Source organism: Lontra canadensis, unplaced genomic scaffold (assembly GCF_010015895.1).
Source record: "Lontra canadensis isolate GAN:19392208 unplaced genomic scaffold, GSC_riverotter_1.0 scaffold31, whole genome shotgun sequence".
In the NCBI taxonomy this organism is placed as follows: Eukaryota; Metazoa; Chordata; class Mammalia; order Carnivora; family Mustelidae; genus Lontra; species Lontra canadensis.
The window spans coordinates 14,762,262-14,788,341 of record NW_022631025.1 but is presented as its reverse complement, the minus strand read 5'-3'; the positions used below and the strand labels follow the sequence as shown (position 1 = coordinate 14,788,341).

At 37.9% G+C, this 26,080-nt stretch overlaps 1 protein-coding gene across 5 annotated transcripts in view; it reads left to right on the top strand.

Moving 5' to 3' along the window:
- TRPM6 (transient receptor potential cation channel subfamily M member 6) overlaps positions 1 to 26,080 on the top strand; it is a 159,473-nt gene that overhangs the window by 70,695 nt on the left and 62,698 nt on the right. For all 5 annotated transcript variants that reach the window (XM_032866643.1, XM_032866642.1, XM_032866645.1 and 2 more), the window contains exons 10-18: positions 8,317 to 8,389; positions 8,509 to 8,609; positions 10,969 to 11,103; positions 12,118 to 12,171; positions 14,739 to 14,879; positions 18,737 to 18,871; positions 20,031 to 20,311; positions 21,341 to 21,569; positions 25,072 to 25,221. In XM_032866643.1, coding sequence (XP_032722534.1) covers positions 8,317 to 8,389; positions 8,509 to 8,609; positions 10,969 to 11,103; positions 12,118 to 12,171; positions 14,739 to 14,879; positions 18,737 to 18,871; positions 20,031 to 20,311; positions 21,341 to 21,569; positions 25,072 to 25,221 — 1,299 coding nt within the window. The remainder of the gene's footprint in view (positions 1 to 8,316; positions 8,390 to 8,508; positions 8,610 to 10,968; positions 11,104 to 12,117; positions 12,172 to 14,738; positions 14,880 to 18,736; positions 18,872 to 20,030; positions 20,312 to 21,340; positions 21,570 to 25,071; positions 25,222 to 26,080) is intronic.

Here is a 26,080-nt window from a genome sequence, read left to right as displayed (position 1 = left end):
TCCTATTCTGTCAGTTGTCTTTTGGCTTTGTTTCCTTTGCTGTGCAAAAGCTTTCAATCTTGATGAAGTCCCAATAGTTCATTTTTGCCCTTGCTTCCCTTGCCTTTGGCGATGTTTCTAGGAAGAAGTTGTAGCAGTTGAGGCCAAAGAGGTTGCTGCCTGTGTTCTCCTCAAGGGTTTGGATGGATTCCTTTCTCACATTGTGGTCTTTCATCCATTCTGGGTCTATTTTTGTGTGTGGTGTAAGGAAATGGTCCAGTTTCATTTTTTCTGCCTGTGGCTATCCACTTTTCCCAACACCATTTGTTGAAGAGACTGTCTTTTTTCCGTTGGACATTCTTTCCTGCTTTGTCAAAGATTAGTTGACCATAGAGTTGATGGTCTATTTTTGGGCTCTCTATTCTGTTCCACTTATCTATTTGTCTGTTTTGTGCCAGTACCATACTGTCTTGATGATGACCACTTTGTAATAGAGCTTGAAGTCTGGAATTGTGATGCCACCAACCTTGGCTTTCTTTTTCAACATTCCTCTTGCTATTCGAGGTCTTTTCTGGTTGCATAAAAATTTTAGGATTATTTGTTCGATTTCTTTGAAAAAAATTGATGGTATTTTGGTAGGGATTGCATTAAACATGTAGATTGCCTTAGGTAGCATAGACATTTTCACAATATTTGTTTTTCCAGTTCATGAGCATGGAACATTTTTCCATTTCTTTGTGTCTTCCTCACTTTCTTTCATGAGTACTTTATAGTTTTCTGAGTACAGATTCTTTGCCTCTTTGGTTAGGTTTAATCCTATGTATCTTATGGTTTTGGGTGCAGTTGTAAATGGGATCAACTCCTTAATTTCTCTTTCTTCTTTCTTGTTGTTGGTGTATAGAAATGCAACTGATTTCTGAGCACTGATTTTATATCCTGACACTTTACTGAATTCCTTTCTGAGTTCTAGAAGTTTTGGAGTGGAGTCTTTCATTTTCCACATAAAGTACCATATCATCTGCAAAGAGTGAGAGTTTGACTTCTTCTTTGCCGATTTGGGTGCTTTTTATCTTTTTGTTGTCTGATTGCTGAGGCTAGGATTTCTAGTACTATGTTGAATAGCAGTGGTGATAGTGGACATCTCTCCCATGTTCCTGACCTTGGGGGAAAGCTCTCAGTTTTTCCCCATTGAGAATGATATTTGCTGTGGGTTTTTTCATAGATGGCTTTGATGGTATTGAGGTATGTTCCCTCTCTCCCTACAGTTTGAAGAGTTTTGATCAAGAAAGGATGCTGTACTTTGTCAAATGCTTTTTCAGCATCTATTGAGTGTATCATATGGCTTTTTGTTTTCATTTTTAAAGATTTTATTTACTCATTTAACAGAGACGGAGAGTCCAAGCAGGGAGAGCAGCAGGCAGAGTGGGAGGGAGAAGCAGGCTCCCTGCTGAGCCAGGAGCTGGATGTGGAACTCAATCCCAGGATCATGACCTGAGCCACCTAGGAGTCCTGAGAGTATCATATGGTTCTTGTTCTTTGTTTTGTTAATGTGTTGTATCACATTGATTGATTTGTGGATGTGGAACCAACCTTGCAGCCCAGGAATAAATCCCACTTGGTTGTGGGGAGTAATCCTTTAGATGTTGGATCTTTTGGCTAGTATTTTCGTGAGAATTTTTGCATCCGTGTTCATCAAGGATATTGGTCTGTAATTCTCCTTTTTAAATTCTCCTTTTTAAACCCAATCTGGTTTTGGGATCAAGGTAATGCTGCCCTCATAAAATGAGTTTGGAAGTTTTCCTTCCATTTCTATTTTTTGGAACAGTTTCGGGAGAATAGGTATTCTTCTTTAAATGTTTGGTAGAAGTCCCCTGGGAAGCCGTCTGGCCCAGGCTCTTGTTTGTTGGGAGATTTTTGATGACTGCTTCAATCTCCTAATGGGTTATGGGTCTGTTCAGGTTTTCTGTTTCTTCTTGGTTCAGTTTTGATAGTTTATATGTCTCTAGGAATGCATCCATTTCTTCCAGATTGTCAAATTTGCTGGTGTAGAGTTGCTCGTAATATGTTCTTATAATTGTTTGTATTCTTTGGTGTTTGTTGTGATTTCTCCTCTTCCATGCATGATTTTATTGGTTTAGGTTCTTTCTCTTTTCTTTTTGATAAGTCTGCCCAGTGGTTTATCAATCTTACTAATTCTTCCAAAGAACCAGCTCCTAGTTTTGTTGATTTGTTCTACTGTTCTTTTGGTTTCTATTTCATTGATTTCTGCTCTGATCTTTATGATTTCTCGTCTCCTGCTGAGTTTAGGCTTTCTTTGCTGTTCTTTTTCCAGCTCTTTTAGGTGTAGGGTTAGGTTGTGTACTTGAGACCATTCTTGTTTATTGAGAAAGGCTTGTATCGCTATATACTTTGCTCTCAAGACCACCTTTGCTGTGTCGCAAAGATTTTGAACAGTTGTGTTTTCATTTTCATTTGTTCCCATGAATTTTTTCAATTCTTCTTTAATTTCCTGGTTGACCCATCCATTACTTAGTAGGATGCTCTTTAGCCTCCATGTATTTGAGTTCTTTTCAACTTTCCTCTTGTGATTGAGTTCTAGCTTCAGAGCATTGTGGTCTGAAAATATGCACGGAATGATCCCAATATTTTGGTACCAGTTGACACCTGATTTGTGACCCAGGATACATTCAGGAAAATGTTCCATGTGAGAAGATGTGTATCTGTTGCTTTGGAATGGAATGTTCTTAATATATCTGTGATGTCCATCTGGTCCAGTGTGTCATTTAAGGCCTTTATTTCCTTGTTAATCTTTTGCTTAGATGATCTGTCCAGTTCAGTGAAGGGGGTGTTAAAGTCCTCTACTATTATTGTATTATTTTCAGTGTGTTTCTTTGATTTTGTTTTTAATTGGTTTATATAATTGGCTGCTCCCTTGTTAGGGACATAGATATTTAAAATTGTTAGATCTTGTTGGACAGACCCTTTAAGTATGATAAAGTGTCCTTCCTCATCTCTTATTATAGTCATTGGCATAAAATCTAATTTATCTGATATAAGAATTGCTACCCCAACTTTCTTTTGATCTCCATTAGCATGGTAAATAGTTTTCCACCCCCTCACTTTAAATCTGGAGGTGTCTTTGGGTCTAAAATGAGTTTCTTGTAGATAGCATATTGATGGATTTTGTTTTTTTATCCATTCTAATACCCTATGTCTTTTGATTGGGGCATTTACATTCAGGATAACTATTGAAAGATATGAATTTAGTGCCATTGTATTGCCTGTAAGCTGACTGTTACTGTATATTGTCTCTGTTCCTCTCTGGTATGTTACTTTTAGGCTCGCTTTCTGCTTAGAGGACCCCTTTCAATATTTCCTGTAGGGCTGGCTTGGTGTTTGCAAATTCTTTTAGTTTTTGTTTGTCTTAGAAGATTTTTATCTCTCCTTCTATTTTCAATGATAGCCTAGCTGGATATAGTATTCTTGGCTGCATATTTTTCTCATTTAGTGCTCTGAATATATCATGCCAGTCATCAGTCCTTTCTGGCCTGCCAAGTCTCTGTGGATAAGTCTGCTGTCAGACTGCTATTTGTACCATTGTATGTTACAGACTTCTTGTCCCGAGCTGCTTTCAGGATTTTCTCTTTGTTGCTAAGATTTGTAAGTTTTACTATTAGATGATGGGTTATGAACGTATTTTTACTGATTTTAAGGGTGGTTCTCTGTGACTCCTGGATGTTGATACTTGTCCCCTTTGTCATATTAGGATACTTCTCTATTATAATTTGCTCCAATATACCTTCTACCCCTCTCTCTCTTCTTCTAGGTTCCCAATTATTCTACTATTGTTTCGTCTTATGGTATCACTTATCTCTCAGATTCTCTGCTCATGGTCCAGTAGTTGACTCTCTTTTGTTCAGCTTCTTTATTCTCCATCATTTGTTCTTCTATATCACTAATTATCTCTTCTGCCTCATTTATCGTAGCAGTAAGAGCCTCCATTTTTTATTGCACCTCATTAAAGCTTTTTAAAATTTCAACTTGGTTAGATTTTAATTCTTTTATTTCTCCAGAAAGGGATTTGATTTCTCCAGAAAGAGATTCTCTAATATCTTCCATGCCTTTTTTGAACCCAGCTAGCACCTCGATAATCATCATTCTGAACTATAGTTCTAACATTACCAATGTCCGTATTGATTAGGTCCCTAGCCATTGGTACTACCTCTTGTTCTTTTTTTTGGTGGTGAGTATTTCTGCCTTGTCATTTTATCCAGATAAGAATACATGAATGAGAGAGTGAAATACTAATAGGTTTACAAAGACCCCAGGAAAATATACACTAACCAAATTAGAAGAGACTTGAAACTGGGGGGAGATAAAAGGGGAAAAATAAAAACTAATATATATATATACATATATGTATATATATATATGTTAGATTGGTGAGTAGATGTATTCTGGTCTCTTAGAAGAAACTCCCAAAATTTTAAAGAAAGAAAAAAAATGTATATGTATGCAAAAATAAGAGTTAACACAATGAAGGGATAGAATATGATTGTAAAGATGAAAATTTAAAAAGATTTTAAAAAGAATTGCTATAAGTTAGTTGGAAAAAGAAGAAAAAAAAAGGAGAGAATGTGATCATTCTGGAGCTAGATTTGGGTACATTTTGATCTGTTAGAAGAAATTGTATCCCAACATTTTAAAGAAAAAGAACTTATACAAAAAATAAGGTTAAATACAATGAAGGGATAAAATATGACTATAACAATTAAATTTTTAAAAGTTGTTTTTAAAAGGTATTGATAATAGTTAAAAAGAACATTAAAAGAGGGAAGAGGAAAAGTTAAAAAAATAGAATAAGAAAAAAATTTTTTTTAAATTTAACTTAGCAGGACTAAAAGATCATGAGAAAAAGCCATGAATTCTATGTGTTGCTTTCCCCTAGCTCTGGATTTCCGCAGTTCTCGTTGATAGGTAAACTTGGTCTTGGCTGGATGTTCTTGCTGATCTTCTGGGGGCGGGGCCTGTTGCAGTGATTTTCAAATGTCTTTGCCCGAGGTGGAATTGCACCGCCCTTGCCAGGGGCCAGGCTCAGTAATCTGCTTGGGTTCAGTCTCGGAGATTTTGTTCCCTGAATGCTTTCTGGAGAGCTTTGGAGGACGGGAATGAAGATGGTAACCTCCCAATCTCTGGCCTGGAGGAGTCGAGTGCTCAGGGCCCCACTCTTCAGTGCACCCTCAGAAAAAAAGCAGTCACTCCCTCCCATCTCCCTGGTCTCTGGCCATGGTCTGTGCTCACCGAGCCTGTGACCGAGCATTTCTATCTCTGGTGCACGGCCCTGTTTGGAGTCTCCAAACCCAGCAGATTCCTGCCACACGCTTGCATGCCACTTCTCCTGGAGGAGAAGGAAGGGGGTCTCTCCGGATCTGCCACTTGTGAGGTCCCTGCTCGAAGAGCAGTGGCTGGGCTGTGCCTCAGATCATGGTTTAAGGTAACCCTGAGCTGAGAACCCACTCTTTGGCTCCGTCTCTGTAGCCGGCCTCCCCATTGCAATACCTGGGAGCTCTGCCAAACTCAGACATCCCCGGTCTTTCTGTGACCCCATGGGTCCTGAGACCACACTGTCCCCATGAGGGCGCCCCCCACGCTTAGCCACTGAAGCAACATCCCTCAGTGAAGTGGACTTCTAAAAATTCTGATGTTGTGCTCCACTGCTTGCCAGGAGCCAGCTGTCTGCTCACGGTTTATCTTCCTGTCACTTCACATTCACTTCTCCACATGTCCTCCCTTCTAGAAAGTGGTAGATTTTCTGTTCCTAGAATTGCTGCTCTTCTTCTCTTCATCTCCTGTTGAGTTTGTAGGTGTTGGGAATGGTTTGATAACTACCTAGCTGAACTCCTGGGACCTAATGCTATTTCAGTCTCTTACTCCTCTGCCATCTTGCTTCCTCCTAAAAATAAGGTGTTTTGTTTTTTTTTTTAAGATTTTATTTTATAGTTTCAAGTAATCTCTACACCAATGTGGGACTTGAACTCATGACCCCGAAATCAAGAATCTTGAGGTCAAGATCAATGCTCTTCCACCTGAGCCAGCCAGGTGCCCCCAAAATAAGGAGTTTTTAATTTTAATCTGATTGTATATAACTCTGTAGAAGTTTGACCCTTAGTTGAGTAAACTTGGCTTTTTATTCCCTCCTGTGACCACCTCCCCAAAATGCTTCAAATTTCAGACTGCAGTTAGGAAAACAACAACAACAACAAAACTCAGGGTACCAGTATTACAGAAAAATGACCATATTTAGTGATGATCACAACTAAATATTGTCAGAGGGTAAAAGAACAGCTCCATGTGAAGTCCTGTCTGCTGGCTTAGATGACTGTATCAGAACATCCAAGTACATCCTGCAGGAGATCTTTAGGGATGCAATGAACAATGGGAAGTCTGAGATTATACTCTGGGACAGAAAATGGAGGCTGCAAAATAGGGGCTGTCAACATAATGTAGATTCAGGAAAAGATTTTAGGTTTTTAGGGTACTTTGATCAAAATTTTGATCAATGACTTAGATGAGATGAAGCCAACAATTCTAGTAAATATGCCAATATGTCATGATTCATAGTGATCTTTCCAGATTTCAAAGGCTAGACCACATCATTCAAGATTTTGGTAATACTTAACCACTTGGCCTCAAAAAAAAAAAAAAAATAAACAAGCACAAAAATAAACAAATGAACCAGTTCGGGCTAGAGAAAGCATGGTTAAACATAGTGATAAACACTTAGCTTCAGTGGACCCAATAACAACAAAAATAACAGCCATGTCTACAGTTAACAACTTTCTTCAGATATATTTTTTTCACCTTGAAGTGGCCCCATGAGTGAGTTCAGTATGGCAGTAATTGTTTATTCCAGTTTCAGAGATGCCAAAGCTGCAACCTAGAGAATTTAAGTGATTTGCCCCAAGTCATGAAGTTACAGAATGGTTGAACAGATACATGGGCTAAGAGTTGAAATCCTGTATATGGTCTACTACATTTGATACTTCAGAAATCAATAAGAAATGAACCACAGAAATCAATAAGAAATCAACATCTTAAAGAGATCACCCTTATATTTGTGTCTTCCCATCAAAGAGAGTAATGAAGGGTGTAATGATCAAGAGGGGACTAGAGTAGGTGCTGAAGGGTTTGCCCATCTAAGGAATTAGGTCCTCAGCTCCTGCATAATTGACAATTGATTTTATTCATGCACATAGAGGGGTGGTTAGTTGGAGGGAACCAGTACCTGAATTGTGGAAGCATAGTTTTTCTACCTTTATGGGACCTTGGAGATTATTTAGTGGGTTCTTCTCACCTTGTGGATAAGAAATCTGAGATTCAGTGGCCTTAAGATGTTTCCCTCAGACTGGCTAGTTAGTAGTGTATCTGGGCTTGCCAGACATGGCTCTTTGTGTTGAAGAGTTCCCTTTACTATATAAAACATATTTTTACTTAGACAGATACATTTATTAACATTTCATTAACAACAGGCAAACTTTTTTTTTCTTTTTATTTATTTATTTGAGCAGAAGGGGGGCAGAGGGAGAGAGAATCGTGAGCAGATTCTGCGCTGAGCATGGAGCCCCACACAGGGCTTGATCTTAGACCCTGAGATCATTACCTGAGCCAAAACCAAGAGTTACGCACTCAACCAATCAATTGAGCCACCAGGCACTTTTACAATCATAAACAAAAGCCTTATTCGTCTTACAAAAATTGTCTTTCAAAAATTAGTATCATGGCAGGAGGCAGGAGGCACTACGCATTTCACAATGTGTACATTGTGAAGACTGTCTGTCCTGCTCTTTCTACTTGTTTATTGGGCACATTGTAATTGCCTCACTTGTTTTACGATGAATCCTTGAGGACTCATCTCTGATTAACAAGCAAAAATCTTAGTCTCTAAGGTAAGGTGAGCAGAAGGATGTCCTATGGTATCTCTTCAAAAGGAATGTTTTGTTTTTTTTTTCATTATCATTAGGAATTGACAATGAGTTTCTTTTCATTCTAGCCTGTACTTGGTAAATTCAGTGTAGTAATGTATTACCATGTGTTTCCTGTATTCCATGTAAGAAATCCCATGGATTTCTTGGGGTTTTTTTTTTCCCCCACTGAGGGTTCACAATTCTCCATTACCCTATTTAAAAAGTTTTCTGTAAAGTAAAAAGGGAGAGTAATCAAGAAGATTCTCAAGTTTCTCAACTCATTAGCTGTAGAGAACATTTTGTGGGGACTTTTAGGAAACATTTCTTTACTAGTTCCCAAAATGTATGGCTTCCTACTTTTCAACTGTTACAGATTACCATATTTGATGCTGATTCCGAGGAGTCTCAAGACCTTGATTTAGCAATCCTAACAGCTCTGCTCAAGGGTGAGTGTCTGAAGAGGGTTACATCTCTTCCACATTTTCTCTTTTCATGTTCCATGGAAATTGTTTTTTTTTTTTCCCATGTTGATATTTTAAATATATGATCCCTTCTTTTAAACTAGGCACAAATTTAACAGCATCAGAACAATTAAATCTGGCGATGACTTGGGACAGAATGGACATAGCCAAGAAACACATCCTGATTTATGGACAACATTGGAAGGTAGAGTGAAGATGAAGTTATTTGGGAAAAATATTTTGTGTTGGCTTGTTGGACGGGCGGCTCAAAAGAAAAAAATTGGAGGATAGATAGATTGGTTTGGGAGGTGTGTGGAGGTAGCTTCTGTGTAGCTGGGTTCCCACAGATGCCTGAGACATTTCTCTCATCAACTTTGCCTCCCTAAAGTCATTTTTTCCCCCTCAGGCTCTGCAGCCTAATTGAAACTGGCAAATGAAGTTGGGAGAAGGACAGAATGGAAGGATATTTTATTTATTTTTTTATATAGCTGTATTTTTATATTGTTATTTAAAACTTGAAGCTCTTCCTATTTTTGCATTAAAGTGTGATATGTACTTATAAGTGAAAACAGAGAAGAGCAGAAAGAAGAAAGTTACTTACAGTGGTAATGGTAATCACTGTTAACATTCCATTTTTAAAGATTGCAATTGTGACTATACCCCAGGTATAATACATGCATATTGGTTAAAACATCTAATGGTACTAAAAGAAAACTAAAATAACAGTAGTTCCCTGCCCTGCTAATTACAAGAGTAAAGTATTTTTGACATTTTTGGATTGTATTGGCATGTATAAATCTCCATAGTTTTAAATAGCAAGTCATATTGCTGTTTTCTGATTCATTCATTTTAGAGTCCTCTCAACATTTCTATCTGTGGTCCTGTCCTCACTGCTACAATCTGGACTGGTTGCCTGCTGTTCCTGATTTTGGGCTGTCATCCTGAGATCTACCGTCATCATATTGGAGATTCCCTTTGCCCCTCTCCTGTGTTAGAAACCCCGCTTTCTTTATCCCGTGTCATCTTCTTCCCTGGTTTACTCCTTTATTTTAATGGGGTGCATCCTTAGTAGCTTTCTGAGGAAGGAAACATGGAAGATAAACATTTTGAGAACTTACATGTTTGGATGTATTTCAGTTAAAGATCAGAACTAATTTACCTGAAGAATTTTGAATGGTTAGCTGCTAGCATTCAACTTTTCTGATTTTTTGTTTGTTTGGACCATTTTTTTTTTCCCCTCTCTGGAAGTTCAAACAAATATCTTTCCATGTTTTGAGATTTCACAATGCTGTGTGCTATTATGAGTCTTTATATCCATTATGCTGGGCACATGCTTTCAGCTTAGGAATTATGGGTTTCCATGCTGGGAAATTACCTTCCTGTTTTCTGTTTTCTTTCTGGAAGTCATAGCATTTAAATGTTGGACCTAAGGACTGCTCCTCTAATCTTATCTTTTTCCTTTTATCTTCCGTATTTTTCTTTTGTTGATTTCTTCAACTTTAATTTTCATGCCTTATATGGAGCTTTTGGTTTCTGGTAACATACTATTAATTTCTGTGAGCAAATTTTTTTTAAAGAATCCTGAATGTAATATCTTATTTCACTGAGAATATTAATGACAGTTCTTTCGAAGTTTTCTTCTTCTTGCATTGTCTGAGTCTTACTGATTAATGTTTTGTGGTGTGTTTTTTCTGGACTTTTTATTTAAGAGTGGAGGAGAGAAAGCTCTTTAGAAATTTGGAGCCTGTAGGTGAGACTTTACTGTAGGTTTGAGCTTCACAGAGGAGTGATGTGGCCTCCATTTGTTGGGGGGTGGGGACCAGAGATGACAGCATAATCCTGCTTTTTCTCTTAGTCCCTTTACTGAAAAGAATCCTCTAATCCCCTACCTGGATAAGGTAAAACCTTGCTGCTAGTGTTAATGGAAGTCAAATGGGGGAAGATGAATAGGAAGGTCTCAACATTAGGGATTCAGTATGTATACATTTATTTCACCCTGAAGCTGCCAGAATTCTGTGGCATAGATTTGTTTGGTTCTCAGCTTTTTCTAGTTTCAGTTTCTGGGGACTTTCATCTTCTAGTTTTCTGGGGGACGGTTAAGCCAATTACCACTTGACCATCTGCTTTCCAACTTCCAAAATACGACACTCAGGACCCGCTTGTTTTTGTGGATTCATTTCTTTTAAAAAATCCTTTTACAATTATTTTACTGAAATTTTAGGTCAGAGTAGAAGTAAATGAGCATGTTCAATTTCCCTTATATGTTTAGAAACTGGGTATAGTCTAAATATAAATATGCCAAGTTAAAAGAACAACAACAAAAGAAACCTTGAATTTTTTTTTAGAATTGCATTAAACCTATACATGAATGTGGGAAGCAATGAGATCTTTACAATTATCTGTCTCTGGTACAAGAACGGATTTATTTCTGCAAGTATCTTTTATGCCTTTAAGTTCACTTTTTGTTATTTCTTCCATCAGGTCCTGAACATTTCTTAGTAAGACTGTATTTTATGATTGTTACTTTCTTAATTATCTCTCTTATTTATTTCTACCTTCTGAAGGCTGGTGCACTGGAACAAGCAATGTTAGATGCCTTAGTGATGGATCGAGTGGATTTTGTGAAGCTCTTAATAGAATATGGAGTGAACCTCCATCGCTTTCTTACCATCCCCCGACTGGAGGAGCTCTATAACACAGTGAGTACTGGAACATTCCATCAGTCACCTCCCTTAAGATTCATTTATTAATTAGCTTAATATTTAGCTGAAGCTAAATATTGAATGTTCAAGTCTTCTTGAATATTGACATACAAAGATTGTTTAGAGACTGATTTCTCAACCAGAGGACAAACATTCTTACCAAATCCATTTTATCATACAAAGAGTAGAAACAAACCAAGTTAAGAAAACACAACAGGAAGATCATAATTAAAGCCAGTGATGTAAATAAGAACAAATTGCTTTTATTGAATTGTTGGAAGCATCTCGACATATAGCCACTGTTAAAATTCTATTCCTGCAACTTTCCTATGCAGACCCTTTATTGAAACCAGACCAGCTTACTCATTGTAAAAGCACTAATTCCTCAAGCCAAGTGCCCTTCTTGCAGTGTCCTTCCTTGTTCTTTGAATCTTACCCTTTCTTTAAAGCCCTCTTCAAGCTCTGTTTGAATACTCCAGTTTACAGTGATCTATTCCTATGGTACAAATTTTTTTGCAACTCTTTCCAAGCACACATCTTCGTAATTATTTTTTCATGTAAGTCCCCCCCTCTTCAATTAGACTGTAAAAACTTTGAACAAAGTACTTACATTCTTCATTGACTCCCTCAAAAGCTGAATTGAACATAGAGTGTTCAATAAGTAATTGTTGATGGAATGTAATTGTGTGATGGATGGGGTTTGTAATAGTGTAGTTTATATATGATAAAGGATAGTTATAAATTACTTAAAATTTATTTTTGTCTCTTGAAAAACATTGTTTTTACTACCTACATGTGTATACACACACACATTTTACATCTTATTTTGAAAAATATTTCTAATTATATCTTCTCCTAGAAATAACTTATAATTAATTGAGGTAAACCTTATTACTAAAGATGTTGAAGAAAATTTTCAGTATTCTGGTTTATTTATACATTCTGAAATAAAATATTTTCCCCCTAGCATATGGTAATTAAAAGGAATAAATTTTTCTTTCCCTATTATAGAAACAAGGACCCACTAATATGCTCTTGCATCATCTTGTCCGAGATGTAAAACAGGTAACCTAATTATGAATGTGTGCAAATTTCTTTGTTTATTGTTTTAGCTCTGTGATTGAGGTGTTGCCAGATTTTGCTTTGTAAAATGTCAATTTGGATTTTCTAGTGAGTTACCTACCCTCTTTGCCTAGGAGTTTGAGCAATTTCATCACCAAACCGTATCTTAAGTTTTTTTACTTGTAATTTATTTTATATTTTTAAAGATTTGATCCACCATGTAAGTGGCATTAACTAATAATTATTTTCTCTTATAAAATATGAATCAGGGACATATAAAACTTTCAATCAGAACTTTACCTCAACATGATACAACAGTATTTCCAAAGATAATAATACTTGCTGAAAATAAAGACATTTTCTTGTCCTGAAATGTTAATTAGAGGACTGATATGTGATTTTCATTGTTTTTTGTTATTGTTTTGACTCTGAGTGATGGCTTGGGGACCCTACCTCCTTTTGTGAGTCTGAGCATTGTTCTAGGGAGCCAGGATGAGTCCTACGACTCTGTACCCTTGCTCATATTTTGCTCATGGTGCTTTCACTGAACTTTGAGTTAAATCAGACTTAAAATCAAATCATCTTCTATTAGTTACTAAACCTTTAACCATCTCTTATGCTTTAATTGCTTCTCTTTTAATCACCAAGAACTTCTATTCACATCTGCAGAAAACTAGAAGAGATGTTTTTTGTCCCCATGATTAAACTCCATCCATGGCACACTTTAAGAGTACTTGCTCATTTCTTGAAAGTGTGGTATCTTGATGGAGAGAGTGTGGGCATTCTGGCTGTGTTGACTTGGTGGGAGAGCCAGAATAAAAGGCCACAGAGGAAGACATTTAGTTGGCAAATTAGAAGTAAGCAAAAGTATCCATGCTGATGTAAATTTAGTTTGCATGATTTATGCCAGATCAAGATGATTTTCTTTAGATTATTTCCTTGAACTTTGATTCCTCTACAGTAAACTGAAGAAAAAGGAATAGAATAGGTTAAATATGCTTTTAACTAGTAGCAACTAAGAGCATTAGTTTTGGTGTTCCTTAAAAAAAGTAAATTATGCATGTATTTGCATTTATTCATATATGAATTAATGTAATAACCTTAATAGGTGAAGGGTAAGATTAAGAGGTATAAACTCCCAGTTAGACAATAAAGAAGTCATGGGGATGTAGTGGATAGCATAAGGAATATAGTCAATAGTATTGTAATAACTTTGTATGGCAACAGATAGTAACTAGACTTATCATAATGTATAAAAATATTAAATCACTATGATATACACCTGAAACTAATAGGATATTATATGTCCATTATACTTTAATGAAAGAATGTACTGTGAATGGTAGTTGGAAGTAATGATTATGAAGAGGTAGTAAGGCAGGTTTTTAAGTGGTCAGTTACCTTCATTTAGACTAAGACTCATGTACTTGGAAATCTGCTACTCAGCCCTCTAATCAACCGTAACATTTGTTTTGGCACAGCCTCATATTTTGATTTTATTTTGTTCTGCCATACCATGTTTCTTATTTCCTTTTGTTCTACCTCCTTCCATATTCTCATTTTGTGTATGATGTAGTCAACACAGTGCAAAGTGCTATAGCCAATTCAATAGAGAGATGGAAGTTCTAAGCCAATGTTAATTTTGAATCACTTACATTCAGTATATTGAAGGGGAGGAAGAAATTTTCCTCAGTCTATGGTTCTTCCAGCTAACCTAAGAATTAAATTTTATATGAGATAGATTAATAGGAGAAAAAAATCACAAGAGTTTTATTGTGTGCAGATAGAGGCCCAATGATGAAATTGAGACCTCAAGAAATGACCAAGGTGGGGAATTTTTACACTTTTCAGACAAAGAGACAATAGATCTGTGAAGAATTGACAAGACAAAACTTAACATTGGCACTTCAATTAGTAAGGAATTCTAAACAGAATTTCGACTGGGGTAGTAAATTAGTAAAAAGTAACGAGGGTCGCTTATACAACCTTCTCTGCTCTAAATTTCCCGTCTCTGGTGATTAGGATGTCTCTTTACCTCCCGGGACAGGGTGGTACCTTTCACATGGGGGAGTTATTTCCTGCTTTTGGGGAACAGAAGAGGATCTGAGTGTCCTTCTTCTATGGGCTGTCTCTCAAATAACTTTTATTTAAAATAATCAGTATATCAAAATGGCACATTTTGGCAATATTCTCCAATGATTTTACTTCTGTTGTAATAGTTCTATAATTTCCAGTTAAAAACAATCTTTTATACTATATTTAAGTGTGTTTTAGTATAAGTGTATGTATGCATGTATGCATGAAAGAAAGAGAAAAACGAGTGTTGAATGAGCAGATATAAGCACACACTTGGTATCTGTGAAATTAAAAACACATTAAGACTAGTTTTTTTCCCCTCTGAACAAGCAGACTGTATCAGTGGTTGGTCACATGAATCGATCAGTTTGTAAACATGCTTGAAAAGTATGAGTCTGCCTCTTTGCAGATGATTGGGTTATGTTCTAACAGATGGCAAAGGAGACACAGAACGGGAACTGAAAGTTACAACGCGTTACATGGTTTTGTTTCAGCATGCCCTTCTCTCAGGCTACAGAATAACACTGATTGACATTGGATTGGTAATCGAGTACCTCATCGGCGGAGCATATCGCAGCAGCTACACTAGAAAAAGCTTCAGAGCCCTCTACAACAACCTCTACAGAAAACACAAGGTACCACAATTGATAAGTACCCTCATAAACTATGGGATATCTAGGAGTTAGACTTTTAGAAAAGTGGCTTAGGAAGTTCAGATGGGAATAGCTTCTAAAATGGACGTATATATTTTTCGACATTCGCTGAGTCTCTGCCACATGTAAATTACAGTGCTGACTTAGCATGAGCATGAAGACCAGGAGTTCAGAAACTCTCAGAGGAAACAGATTTATGAATAAATCTTATTCATTATAAAATGAATAAATTAAAAAATGAAAAAATAAATGAAAAAATAAAATCTTATTCATTCTATTTGTAAATAAAATCTTATTCATTATAAAGGTTTATGTATAACTAGCCATCACACAGAACAGGATACAGCGTGTGCTATATTAGCATAGAAGTAAAGTCTTGAGAAAGATTTGAGGGAGAGAGGACCAGTTCTTTTCTTTCCTTGTGAAAATGTAGAAGACAAAAGCCTAATGGGCTTCCATCTATAAACTCATACTAGTCTGTAACCCGGAGACGACAAACTTGGGACAGGGGTGTAGAGGAGGTTATGTTGGAAAATGCATGCAGAAAGTACTATGTAAAAATATTCCATTTTCCATCAAAATTTTGAAAGTCTAGGAATGCAAAGTCAGAGTTGCTCCCTGGTTGGTTAGCTGAGAAAACATCGCTTGTTTTCCAAGAGAGCCTTTCTTCTTGAAGGATAATGGACGTGTTAGAGAGCAGAGTTTGGGCATCTGGGGTTGAGAGAAGAACAGCAGCAGTGAAAGGCGCAGTGCTCTGGACCTCGGGTTACGTTTTTGCAGTGACAAGGGGGGGGCCTTTGTGGCCATCAGTGTGCTAGAAGGTTGTGAAGGCTAAGACTGGAAAGGTGGTTGCAGATCACAGAAAAGTCCAGAATATAAAGAATCGGGTGATGTGAAAGCCTAACTTGTCTTTAAGAAATAAAAGAACAAAACAAAAGAAACTCAAATCTCACAGAGAAAATGATGTTTGTAAAGACTTCAGAGGCATAGAGATGCACGTGAGGTGTCCGTTCCTTCACTAAAACCAAATATATCTTGCTGTGAGGTTACCCGTGACAGGTGTGAGGACAGACTGCGCCCTTGCTATAGCCCAGTGGGGAGTTTGCTAGGCAAGTACCCCTCGTGCTTTTTTTTCCTTCTGAAATGGCGTGAATTACTACCCATTTCTCTGACTGTTTTCTAGGGAAGGAGTAGAGTTTATTAGTGAAGTCTCGTAATAAGTTAGGTCATAGCAGTTATAAATACATGGTTTGGAGTCAGAAGGATTTGGGATGGAGTATTAGTTTTGCTCATTAGTAGTTATGAAGTCTTGAGTAGAAGCTTAACCTCTCTGTGTGTCACATTCCTTATCTATAAAATGGGGATAATAATAACTCATAAATTTTTCAAAAGGATTAAATAATACCTGGAAAACCTACATTCCTGGTACATAGAGGGTACAACATAACTGTTAATAATAGTACGATCTCTTCTGATGAGGCTATTAATTCTGTATTACAACAATCATAATAATAATTTGAGTATGACTTTTTAGAAGCCAGGATCCATCACTTCTTTGTGTAATTCATATCCATAAAATGCAAATGAAAATAAATGTGTAAATACAAGAGCTTGGGCAGCACTGACGTGGCTTCCAGGCACCGCATTTGGTGCTGAACCCATGGGGTCGTGCAGCCCCGGGGGATCCCCAGGGAGGCCCTCAGTTGCTGGGTTCAGAAAGGAACCAGGCCTCAGATGTGCCGCAGGCCGTGCTACCATGAGGCAGTGTGTGAGGCGGGGAGAGTGCTGTGAGAAGTACTCCGCTAACCTTTCTGTGTCTCTGGATCGTGTGCCTTCAGAAATTTTGCCAAGGATCTTTTCCCACTTGGATGCTAGGACCCTGCGGCATACTGGATGCATGACTAGGGGGTTTTATCATCTGGCCAATGACCATTTTAACTGGATCACAATCTCTTCAACTGCTTTTTCACCTAAAAGATCTAACTGGAAAATTGCTTAAGCAGAGAAGACCGCTGAATCTATGAACTTACTATCGGTTGAGGGTAAAGAAGCTGGGTATGGGAAGAAAGAATCTCTCAGAAAATGAAGAGCTTTTGCAAAAGCCACGCTAGCTCAGGTTCTCCAGCTGGTCAACCCTTCCACAGGCCGTGTAGTTCAAACCAAAGAGGCCCTCAGAATATCTGGTTCACGGTGGGTAATTATGGTGAAAGAAAAAAGTGGAAAAGAATCCATCATGGAGGGCGTTGACCTCTCCATAAATGATTTTTCAGTGACGATTATGTGGTACGGCCAGAACTGGCCATAGCTAGCCACATTGTCAACCTTAGATTTGTGTGCTATGACACCAGTTGTTATGGACCAGTCTAAAACCCCCTCCCAAAAATGGACCTCAGTGGCATTGTTGAATTGCAAAATAAAACCTGAGTAACTTGGCTGGATCCACCATGATTGGCCGGGACAGACTCCTTGGGATCTTCTGCTTACACCCAGGCCTCCTGGTGGGGCTGTGGAAGGAGGAGGAAGAATGGGCTTTTGTTACAGCAAATCTTCATTTCCATCACTTTGTGGAAAAGAGCACGTTAGGCTCAGCCACCATCCCCTTTGAGCTACCTCCTCATACCCCCCCTTGTGGATGACAACCCAGAATATGGATTGCGTGGCCACCAACTCCGTGCTGATTTGCATAGCTGTGGAATGTTCTACCTGTGTGGCACATTTCTCCATCTCTTTACCAAGAAAGGATACATTGAAAATGGATATGCGAAGCTTGTTGTTGTAAGTTTTAAAAATAACACAGAAAACTACCTCTTACTGGAAAAGATGGCCTCTCTTGGAGAACTAGTATTTTCAAAGGCTGTATAAAGAGTTGTTCTGTATGGCCATAATAACTCTGTGGGATGAATATGGGAAACCCTTTTGGTCTTTCAGTTCCCCTGGTTTGTATGAGATTTCTGGGTCCTCTGATGGTCCTAATTTCTTGGGACAGACTTACTATGTTGACTATGTAGACACGCAAGGAAAAAACGCTCATGATGTGGATTAAAGAGACAGAATACTTCGCCGTCAGCCTGGTCCTTTTCCTGAGGATAGCAAAAATAAGCCACTGCTTTGGGACAACATATTAAGTATTAGCAGGAGGTGGCAAATGATTGTTGCTGTTTGTTTGTCTTGGACTAATCAGTTTTGTTCTTGGTGTTGGAAGTTGAAATAAAGCGGTAGTCTGTTTGATGCCTTCTTATTTCGAAAAATAAATAAATGAAGTATCTCAAAGACCATGGTATCATCCATTTTATACCAGCCCCTTTAAGAATGCTTCTTTTATTTTCTCATTGATGCAAGTTTCATGCTGATAAGCAATAAATTATGTTGTTATTGGGCCTAATCCCTGGAATTCCAGTGGTGCTGCATAACGTCTGGAGAAGTTCCATAACTTTCTAACTTAACCTTGGAGTTGTTTGTGAATGGGAACTTTTTCTTATCAGAACTGTGAATCTTTATTGCCTATTCTGAACTTGTTCCAGGTATAGAAAATCCATTGATCTTTAATGGAATTTCCACATAGAGAAGGAATGCAGATATATAATAGGGAACAAAAGAGTATGTTCTCTAGGATGTTAGGAAATAACAGTGTGCTTAATAAGGAGGAGATCATGAGAGGCTTTTGTTGGGCGAGTAATTAAATACTAATCATGGGCTAGAGACAGAAACTTGGGATACTTGGTAGGACACGATATTATATTTTGTTTTCATTGCTGTCTGGAAATGAAATGTTCATTGTTACCATGATAATCTTTTTTTCCCTTTTTGTTTTATTTTAAAAATAAAATAACACCTGCCAGCGAGTGACCAGTTTTGCTCAAAGCCTTTCCCAGGCCCCTCTTCACCGAAGACGCCCCGCAGGAAATAGAAAAGAATCTGCAGAAAGCACACTTCATTCCCAGTTCATTAGAACTGCCCAGCCTTACAAATTCAAGGTACCACTTACTTCTTTTTAGATGTGAAAATAAAATTGTTCTTGCAGACTAGACCATTTCTTCAATTTAAAGTTGGAGAAAAGAGCTACAAACAGGTCAGTTAGAAGTACCCTAAACAGATGTGTGCAGGTCAGCAGTGTAACAACAAGGGAGTAATGTGAACAATGTCGTTAATCCACTTCTCCTCATAGTACCTCAGTCCCACTTTCCTCTGGGGATGAATGCGTTTGCTCAGGAGTTTCTATATAAATGATACCCATGTTGGCTGAAAGAGGTTTGCTTTCCATAGTTCCTAGGATGAAAGGATATTTTATAAAATTATCCTTGATCACCAGCAATGAATAAAATTTCCTTTTATTTATAGAAATAGAGGAAATGTATAATTTTCTCTCTTATCCCCTTTTATTAAAAGGATTATCGAATCCTATTACTTACCAGGTGCTTGGGTGCTTGGTTGAATTTGGGATGCTGGTGGGGGGAGAAGGTATAATGATGATGGAGAAATGACCTCCCCCAAAGTAATAACCATATTGCCATATGATGAATATTGAAATAGAAATACATACATAGTGATATAGAAGAACGTACAGCTCATAGTTGAGATGAGCTGTAAAGGGTTAGTTTACATGGTGAAGAGTATTGCGTTATTACATACTACTATTCCTAGAGGATTATAATTGGAATAAAGGAAAGGAAACTTAAAGCCAACCAGCCGATCAGTATAAAGCCAATCAGTCTGGATGCACTTTGGTAATGCTAGTGACATTTTTCTAAGGGAAAGATTATTTGTTTATAAAGTGAGGTTAGAACTTTTTTTTTAATACTTCTCATCTATCCAATATGTTATTTCAACCCATTTCCTTGAGACATTGAAAATTCTCATGTAGTTACTAGGTCTATCCCAAAGGTGTAGTGTTTTAAGTTGTGCTGAATGAACACAGGGTATCTCAGCTTATGGACCCAGGATCTATCAGACACAGCAAGAAATAGATCACTTAAAAGGCCAAAATTTTGGTTTCCGATTTATAAAGTTGTATTGTTATTTCCATCTCTTTTCTCAGATTTAAAAAATATTCTTAGGATACCGGATATGTTTCATTAGGTCAAATACCATGCATCTGACTCCTTGAGAACCCTTTCCTATTTTATTTTCCAACAGGAAAAGTCTATAGTCCTTCATAAATCAAGGAGGAAGTCAAAAGAAGAACAAAATGTATCAGATGACCCTGAGTCTACTGGCTTTATTTACCCTTACAATGACCTGCTGGTTTGGGCTGTGCTAATGAAAAGACAGAAGATGGCCATGTTCTTCTGGCAGCATGGAGAGGAGGCCACGGTCAAGGCAGTGATTGCCTATAAACTCTACCGAGCCATGGCCCACGAAGCTAAGGAGAGCAACATGATGGATGATGCCTCAGAAGAGCTGAAAAATTACTCAAAGTAGGAGTTCTCTCTTCACTTCATACTAAACATCGACAGTTCTTAGAATGGTTAGACACTTTTATCTCCCTTGCCTTAGAACTTGTAAGATGTGTGGACTTGCTGACAGCATTTCCTAGGCCCTCCTACAACTAGTGGTCTTTAGGTATTTCAAGGAGCTTTGTGGAGTAAAGGGAAGAGAGGTAGCCCTCCAGTCAGGAGACCTGGCTTCCGTCCTCGTACAGCTGTTTACTAATTGGGCAACTCAGCTGGCCAGATTTTGGGACTCTAGTTTCCTCACACAGAAGGTTCACTTAATGATTTTGAAAGTCCCTTCCAACTCTCAAACCCTTTGATGCTATGCTATATGAAAACTTACTTACTTTTAGTACCTCTCAGGCAGAAAAATAAATAAATATGTTATGTACCAAAGAACCAGAGCTTGATGTCAAAAGATAGAAAAGTTGGAAAACTTTGAAAACTCAAGCATTGTAATAGAGAAGGGGAGCTAGAGTTCACAGAAGCTCATGTATAATTGTGAATTTAAAAGTCCTAGAGTAAGTGTCTACTTTTTAGAGAAAAAAACCTCCCAGGAAATATCTCCATGTCTAGCTTGTTACTTAAGTCATCTACGTATTTTCTAGAATATTAAAAAAAAAAAAAAGTTGGCCCCACGATTGCCCTTAATTCCTTATTCAGTATTGAACAGTCCATTCTGTCAAAAAATCCTCTACTGGTCTTGTCAGGGAGCCCCAAACCAAGCTATATGTAGCCTGTTTTGTGGTGTGGAGAGGCTTCTCCCCATGGGTAGATAGCTCAGTCACTCCTGGTGTAAACCAAATTCCGTAGGCTGCAGTGTAAACCCTCCTGCAAAGGGAGAACGCTCATTTCCTGAGCAGCAACCACTTTGAAATGGCCTCTGTAGTCTGAGGCGTATGTTGTTGTTCATTCTTTTGTATTGCTCTTTGCTGAGGCTATAGCTAATCTTTTTAAGTGTTTCTGGGACTCTGACCTGCATTTTTTTTGCCTCTCACCGCTGTGTCATCACAGACAGTTTGGCCAGCTCGCCCTGGATGTGCTGGAGAAGGCCTTCAAGCAGAATGAAAGAATGGCCATGAAACTGTTGACCTATGAACTCAAGAACTGGAGCAACTCTACCTGTCTGAAGCTGGCCGCGTCTGGAAGATTGCGGCCCTTCGTTTCGCATACTTGCACCCAAATGCTGCTGACAGACATGTGGACCGGGCGCCTGAAAATGAGGAAGAACTCTTGGTTAAAGGTACACCGACTTACAGAGAACAGACTGGTGGTTGCCAGAGGAGAGGAGGTTAGGGGTTGGGCAAAATGGCTGAAGGGAGTGGGAGACACATGCTTCCAGTGATGGAATGAATACGTCACAGGGATGAAAGGTCGAGCGTAGGGAATAGTCAGTCAGTGGGACCGGGATAGTGTTGTGTGGAGACCAATGGTAGCTACAATGGCGGTGAGCACAGCGTAACCTATAGATGTGTCAAATCACTGTTCTGTAGGCCCTTGTGTGTCCATTGTACTTCAATTTTTTTTTTACAAAAGGGTATATTTACTTGCTTTCTAGAGTTTAGCAGTTACTTATTCTGAAGGTCTGTACTCTTGAGTTCATTTTTCCCTTGTTCTACAAGACTCCATTCAGGAAAACCAGTTAGTATCTTTGGTTCTCACAGATGAGCTGTGTTCTTCCCAGTGGAATCCTGACAATGACGTCATCTCCCACCGCCAACAGTTTCTTTTTAAGAAATGGGGCTGATTACACCAGCTCTGTCCATCAAAAGGCATTCTCTTGTGCAGGTGGTTAGAAGTTAAAAGCAGATAAAAGCATCTACAAGATTTCATTCTTCGTACACTCTATGACCTCTGATAATTATAACAGAAGTAAATGAGCCATTTTAATGAAAAATGTTTCAGCTTAAGAGCATTAATCAGTAATATACTAAATAAAATTAGCAATTTCTGGTCTGTTCATCCAGTGTGATGTTTGAGGAAATAGATGCTCCTTTTGTTAAAGCTGCCCTGAAACACTTATTTCCAAATTCTTCTATCCATTACAGTTTGGCCTCATCTCTCATCTTGAATTATCAAGAGTAATTTAGTTAACTACTAAAGACATTTAACTTTTAACATCACACCTAAGCCTAAAGCTTTAGGTTGTGGTCAAACTTCTGAAGTACATAAGCTTATAAAACTGAATGAAAAGGGAGAAAGCATGAGCATTAAAAGCATCGTAAGACTATATATTTTAATTGTAGTCTTCCTACAATTCTTAAAAATAGAATGACTTAATTTTTTTTTCTTGGACACACTATAGAAAACACAAAGGAATAAGACATACTATACAAAATATATAGAAGAACTTGCACATTAGAAATCCACTTAGGAAATTACAAAAATAAGAGAAATGTGAATCAAAAATTATTTCACATAAATTCCTCTTTAAAAAATACCGAAGAGGGAAGCCTAGGTAGCTCATTCATTAAGCATCTGCCTTCAGCTCAGATCATGATCACAAAGTCTTGGGATCGAGTCCTGCATCAGGCTCCTTGCTCAGCAGGAAGCCTGCTTCTCCCTCCCTCACTCCCCCTGCTTGTGCTCGCTGTCTCACTGTGTCTCTCTCTGTCAAATAAATAAATAAAATCTTAGGAGGGAAAAAAAAAAACCAGTGGAAGAATTAACAGTTATTTCTAGAAAAAGTTCTCCTTTGGTGGATTTTGATTTCAGCCTTGGAAGTGATGAAACAGAGAAGTGAATAGGTCCGCCTCAAGCTCCAGAATCCCTGACAATAACTCTTCTTAAATGTGTAGAGAACAAGATGGGGTATAGATGGCTGCAAGTGTGAGCAGTAATTTTCCCAACTGTTTTCTGTACAGCCGTGGGGAAAATTATACCATTTTGCTCCTCATATCCCTTATGTCAGTAAAGAGACCTAAATGAAGCAAGACTGAATGTTTTGCCCCAAAAAACAGTGAGTGGGCAAAGAAGGCTGAATTAGCTACTTAAATTCTCTGAGCTGCTGGACATTGCTCTCTATGCCTAGATTGTAATTCATTAGAGGGGTTTTTAGGAACACGTTTGCCAATAAATGTTAAGATACCCTGGTTTGATTAATTCCAAGGGTAAAGACCAGAGGAAGACCTTATTGGGTCTTGGAAGAGAAAACTCACTTAAGTACGTTTAGTGGGATAGGCTCCAGCAGATCCCTTGAGAAGGGGATAATGATGTCAGCGAACACTGTTTCGTGAGCCGGTTGTTCTGAGATGGACTAAGGCAACAGATTGCAGAGCCTTTTCAGGGAGAGGGTTAGGAAGTAATGTGACATTATCAGTGTGCCTGGTAACTGTGGTGTTTCCAGACCTAGAAGCCTGCAGGTATCTTGGGTTCTGCATCTGAAGAGAAAGCTTATACTTGCACATAAACAAAACACCTTGTCAGAACTGGGATGTCCCGAAAAACTTCGCAGGAGATCAGGCTTTAAAACAAAACAAAAGGTCATTTCAGCAATGGAAGTTGACAAAGATAAGACTTCAGTTTATTTCCTCATGTATGGTAGACAGTTAGGGTGAATCTTGTTTTTGTTCAGAATCCCAGAATACTAAGGCCTAATTTAGCTTGAAAGAGGTAGTATGCAACAAGTTTGATTTTTATAACATTTAGTCAATCTCCTGAACTGTTTACTCTGAAAGGCCATACAGGTTGAACGTAAATATTCCTTTGAATAGCCTATAAATAAATTCATGAATGATAGTAACAGAATGAAAAATTACAGATCTATACCTTCCTTGGGTTTTACTGGCAAAGAAAATAAATATTTTTATTTAAGTTGCCTTAGTTAAACATCTGCCTTTGGCTCGGGTCATGATCCCAGTGTCCTGGGATCGAGACCTGCGTCCGGCTTCCTGTTCAGCAGGGAGCCTGCTTCTCCCTCTGTGCAGCCCCCTTCACTGCTTGTGGGGACACACACACACACACACACACACACACACTCTCACTCTTTCTCTCTCTCTCACAGAAATAAATAAATAAAATCTTAAAAAAAATAAGTATTTGTGTAGGCTGTGAGATAAATTTAACAAAGTGACAATATGTTTTTATATTCTTGATTTTATAATATGAATAAGCTTTAATGTATTTTATGGGACAATAATTACTTAATTGCTTTAAAGAATTATGAAAGCAATCTGCTTATGTTCTTTGAAAAATAATACTTCTCACTGCACCGCCCCGGGGATAAATAATAACAGTGTGGTATACATATTTTTAAACCTTTAAATGTATATATATTTATGAACATATCTTTTCTAATTTTTAATTTTCTTTTTGTACAATAATGGGATCACACTATATATATTATTATATAACTTTTATTCATTTAACAATATAACTTGGATATCTTCATTACACTGAGAAGTGATTTTTATCTTTTTAATGATTGCATAATATTCCACCGTTAGGTTGTCCCCCAGCAGCTAGCCCTCTATATAGATAGATATGTAGGTTGATAGATGTTTTTGCTATTACACATAACCCTGCAGTAGACTTCCCTCTACACATACGCTTGCATTTATGACTTTCTGGGGGAGACACTGCTAGATTTGGAATTGAGTCAAAAAATATCTATGGAATCAGGGTATCAACTGATGTAGGGCTAGGTCTGGGGCTTTATGTACATCAAAATCTTCATTTGGTGATTTGACTACTACTTGTGCCTTGTTTTATAATCCCTCCTACTTATCTTGCTTTTTCTTTTAAAGATCATCATAAGTCTTCTTTTTCCACCCACCATTTTGTCGTTGGAATTTAAAAGCAGAGCAGAGATGTCGCATGTTCCCCAGTCGCAGGACTTCCAGTTTGCGTGGTATTATGGTGACCAGAACCCCGGCACGAAAGAAAGTGCTTCTGTGGTTAGTACAGTATCCTAATGAATGTGGTTTTCATGGTGTTGACTGCACCCAAACACACACATGCACAAAGCTCGTTTATTAAACAATGTATTTAGTGGTCTTAATCATATTATCTATGATTGGGTATAGCATGTATGATACATCTAATTTACCCCCATATATGATTAAGCAGAATATCCTGTTCTTTGGGAAAGAATATCTTTATTATATCTTGGCAGGCGCTTAACTTTTTATTTTCCTTTGTAACTAGTAGAATAAATAGAGTCACTATTTCTCTAACGGGACAATGAAGAGGAGCTCCTCACTGGCTCAGTTGTTTAAGTGTCAGACTCTTGATTTCGATTCAGGTCATGACCTCAGCCTGTGAGATCTGCCCTGCATCAGGCTCCACACTGGGCATGGTCTAAGAGATTCTCTGTCCCTCAGACCCTCCCCCACTTCTCTCCCTTTCTTTAAGAAAAAAAAAGAAAGTTATAATGAAGAATGCCTCATATCCTTCAGGTTTAGGTTTTGCATTACCTTCGCTGTCCCACTCCATGATTTTTTTTTTCATTTGTTATATCCAGTGACCAAATAATTTTACTTGAGTTCTTAGATGTATATGTTTTCCTGAGTAATTTGAGCTACTTCTCTTGGAACCTTTCTTCACTGAGAGTCTCCAGGATGCTGTCTGTGCATGTATTTTTTTGCATTTTACTTCTCAGCTTAGATCATTACTTACAAACTTATTAGTGTAGGTACAGTGACTGTCTTCCTTAGCATTCAATGCTTGAATGAGGCATCTTTCTCTAGCATATTGTTGGATATGCTTTTGCACTTGTGAAGTATTTGTTACAATATTTAAAAATGCACTCAGTAA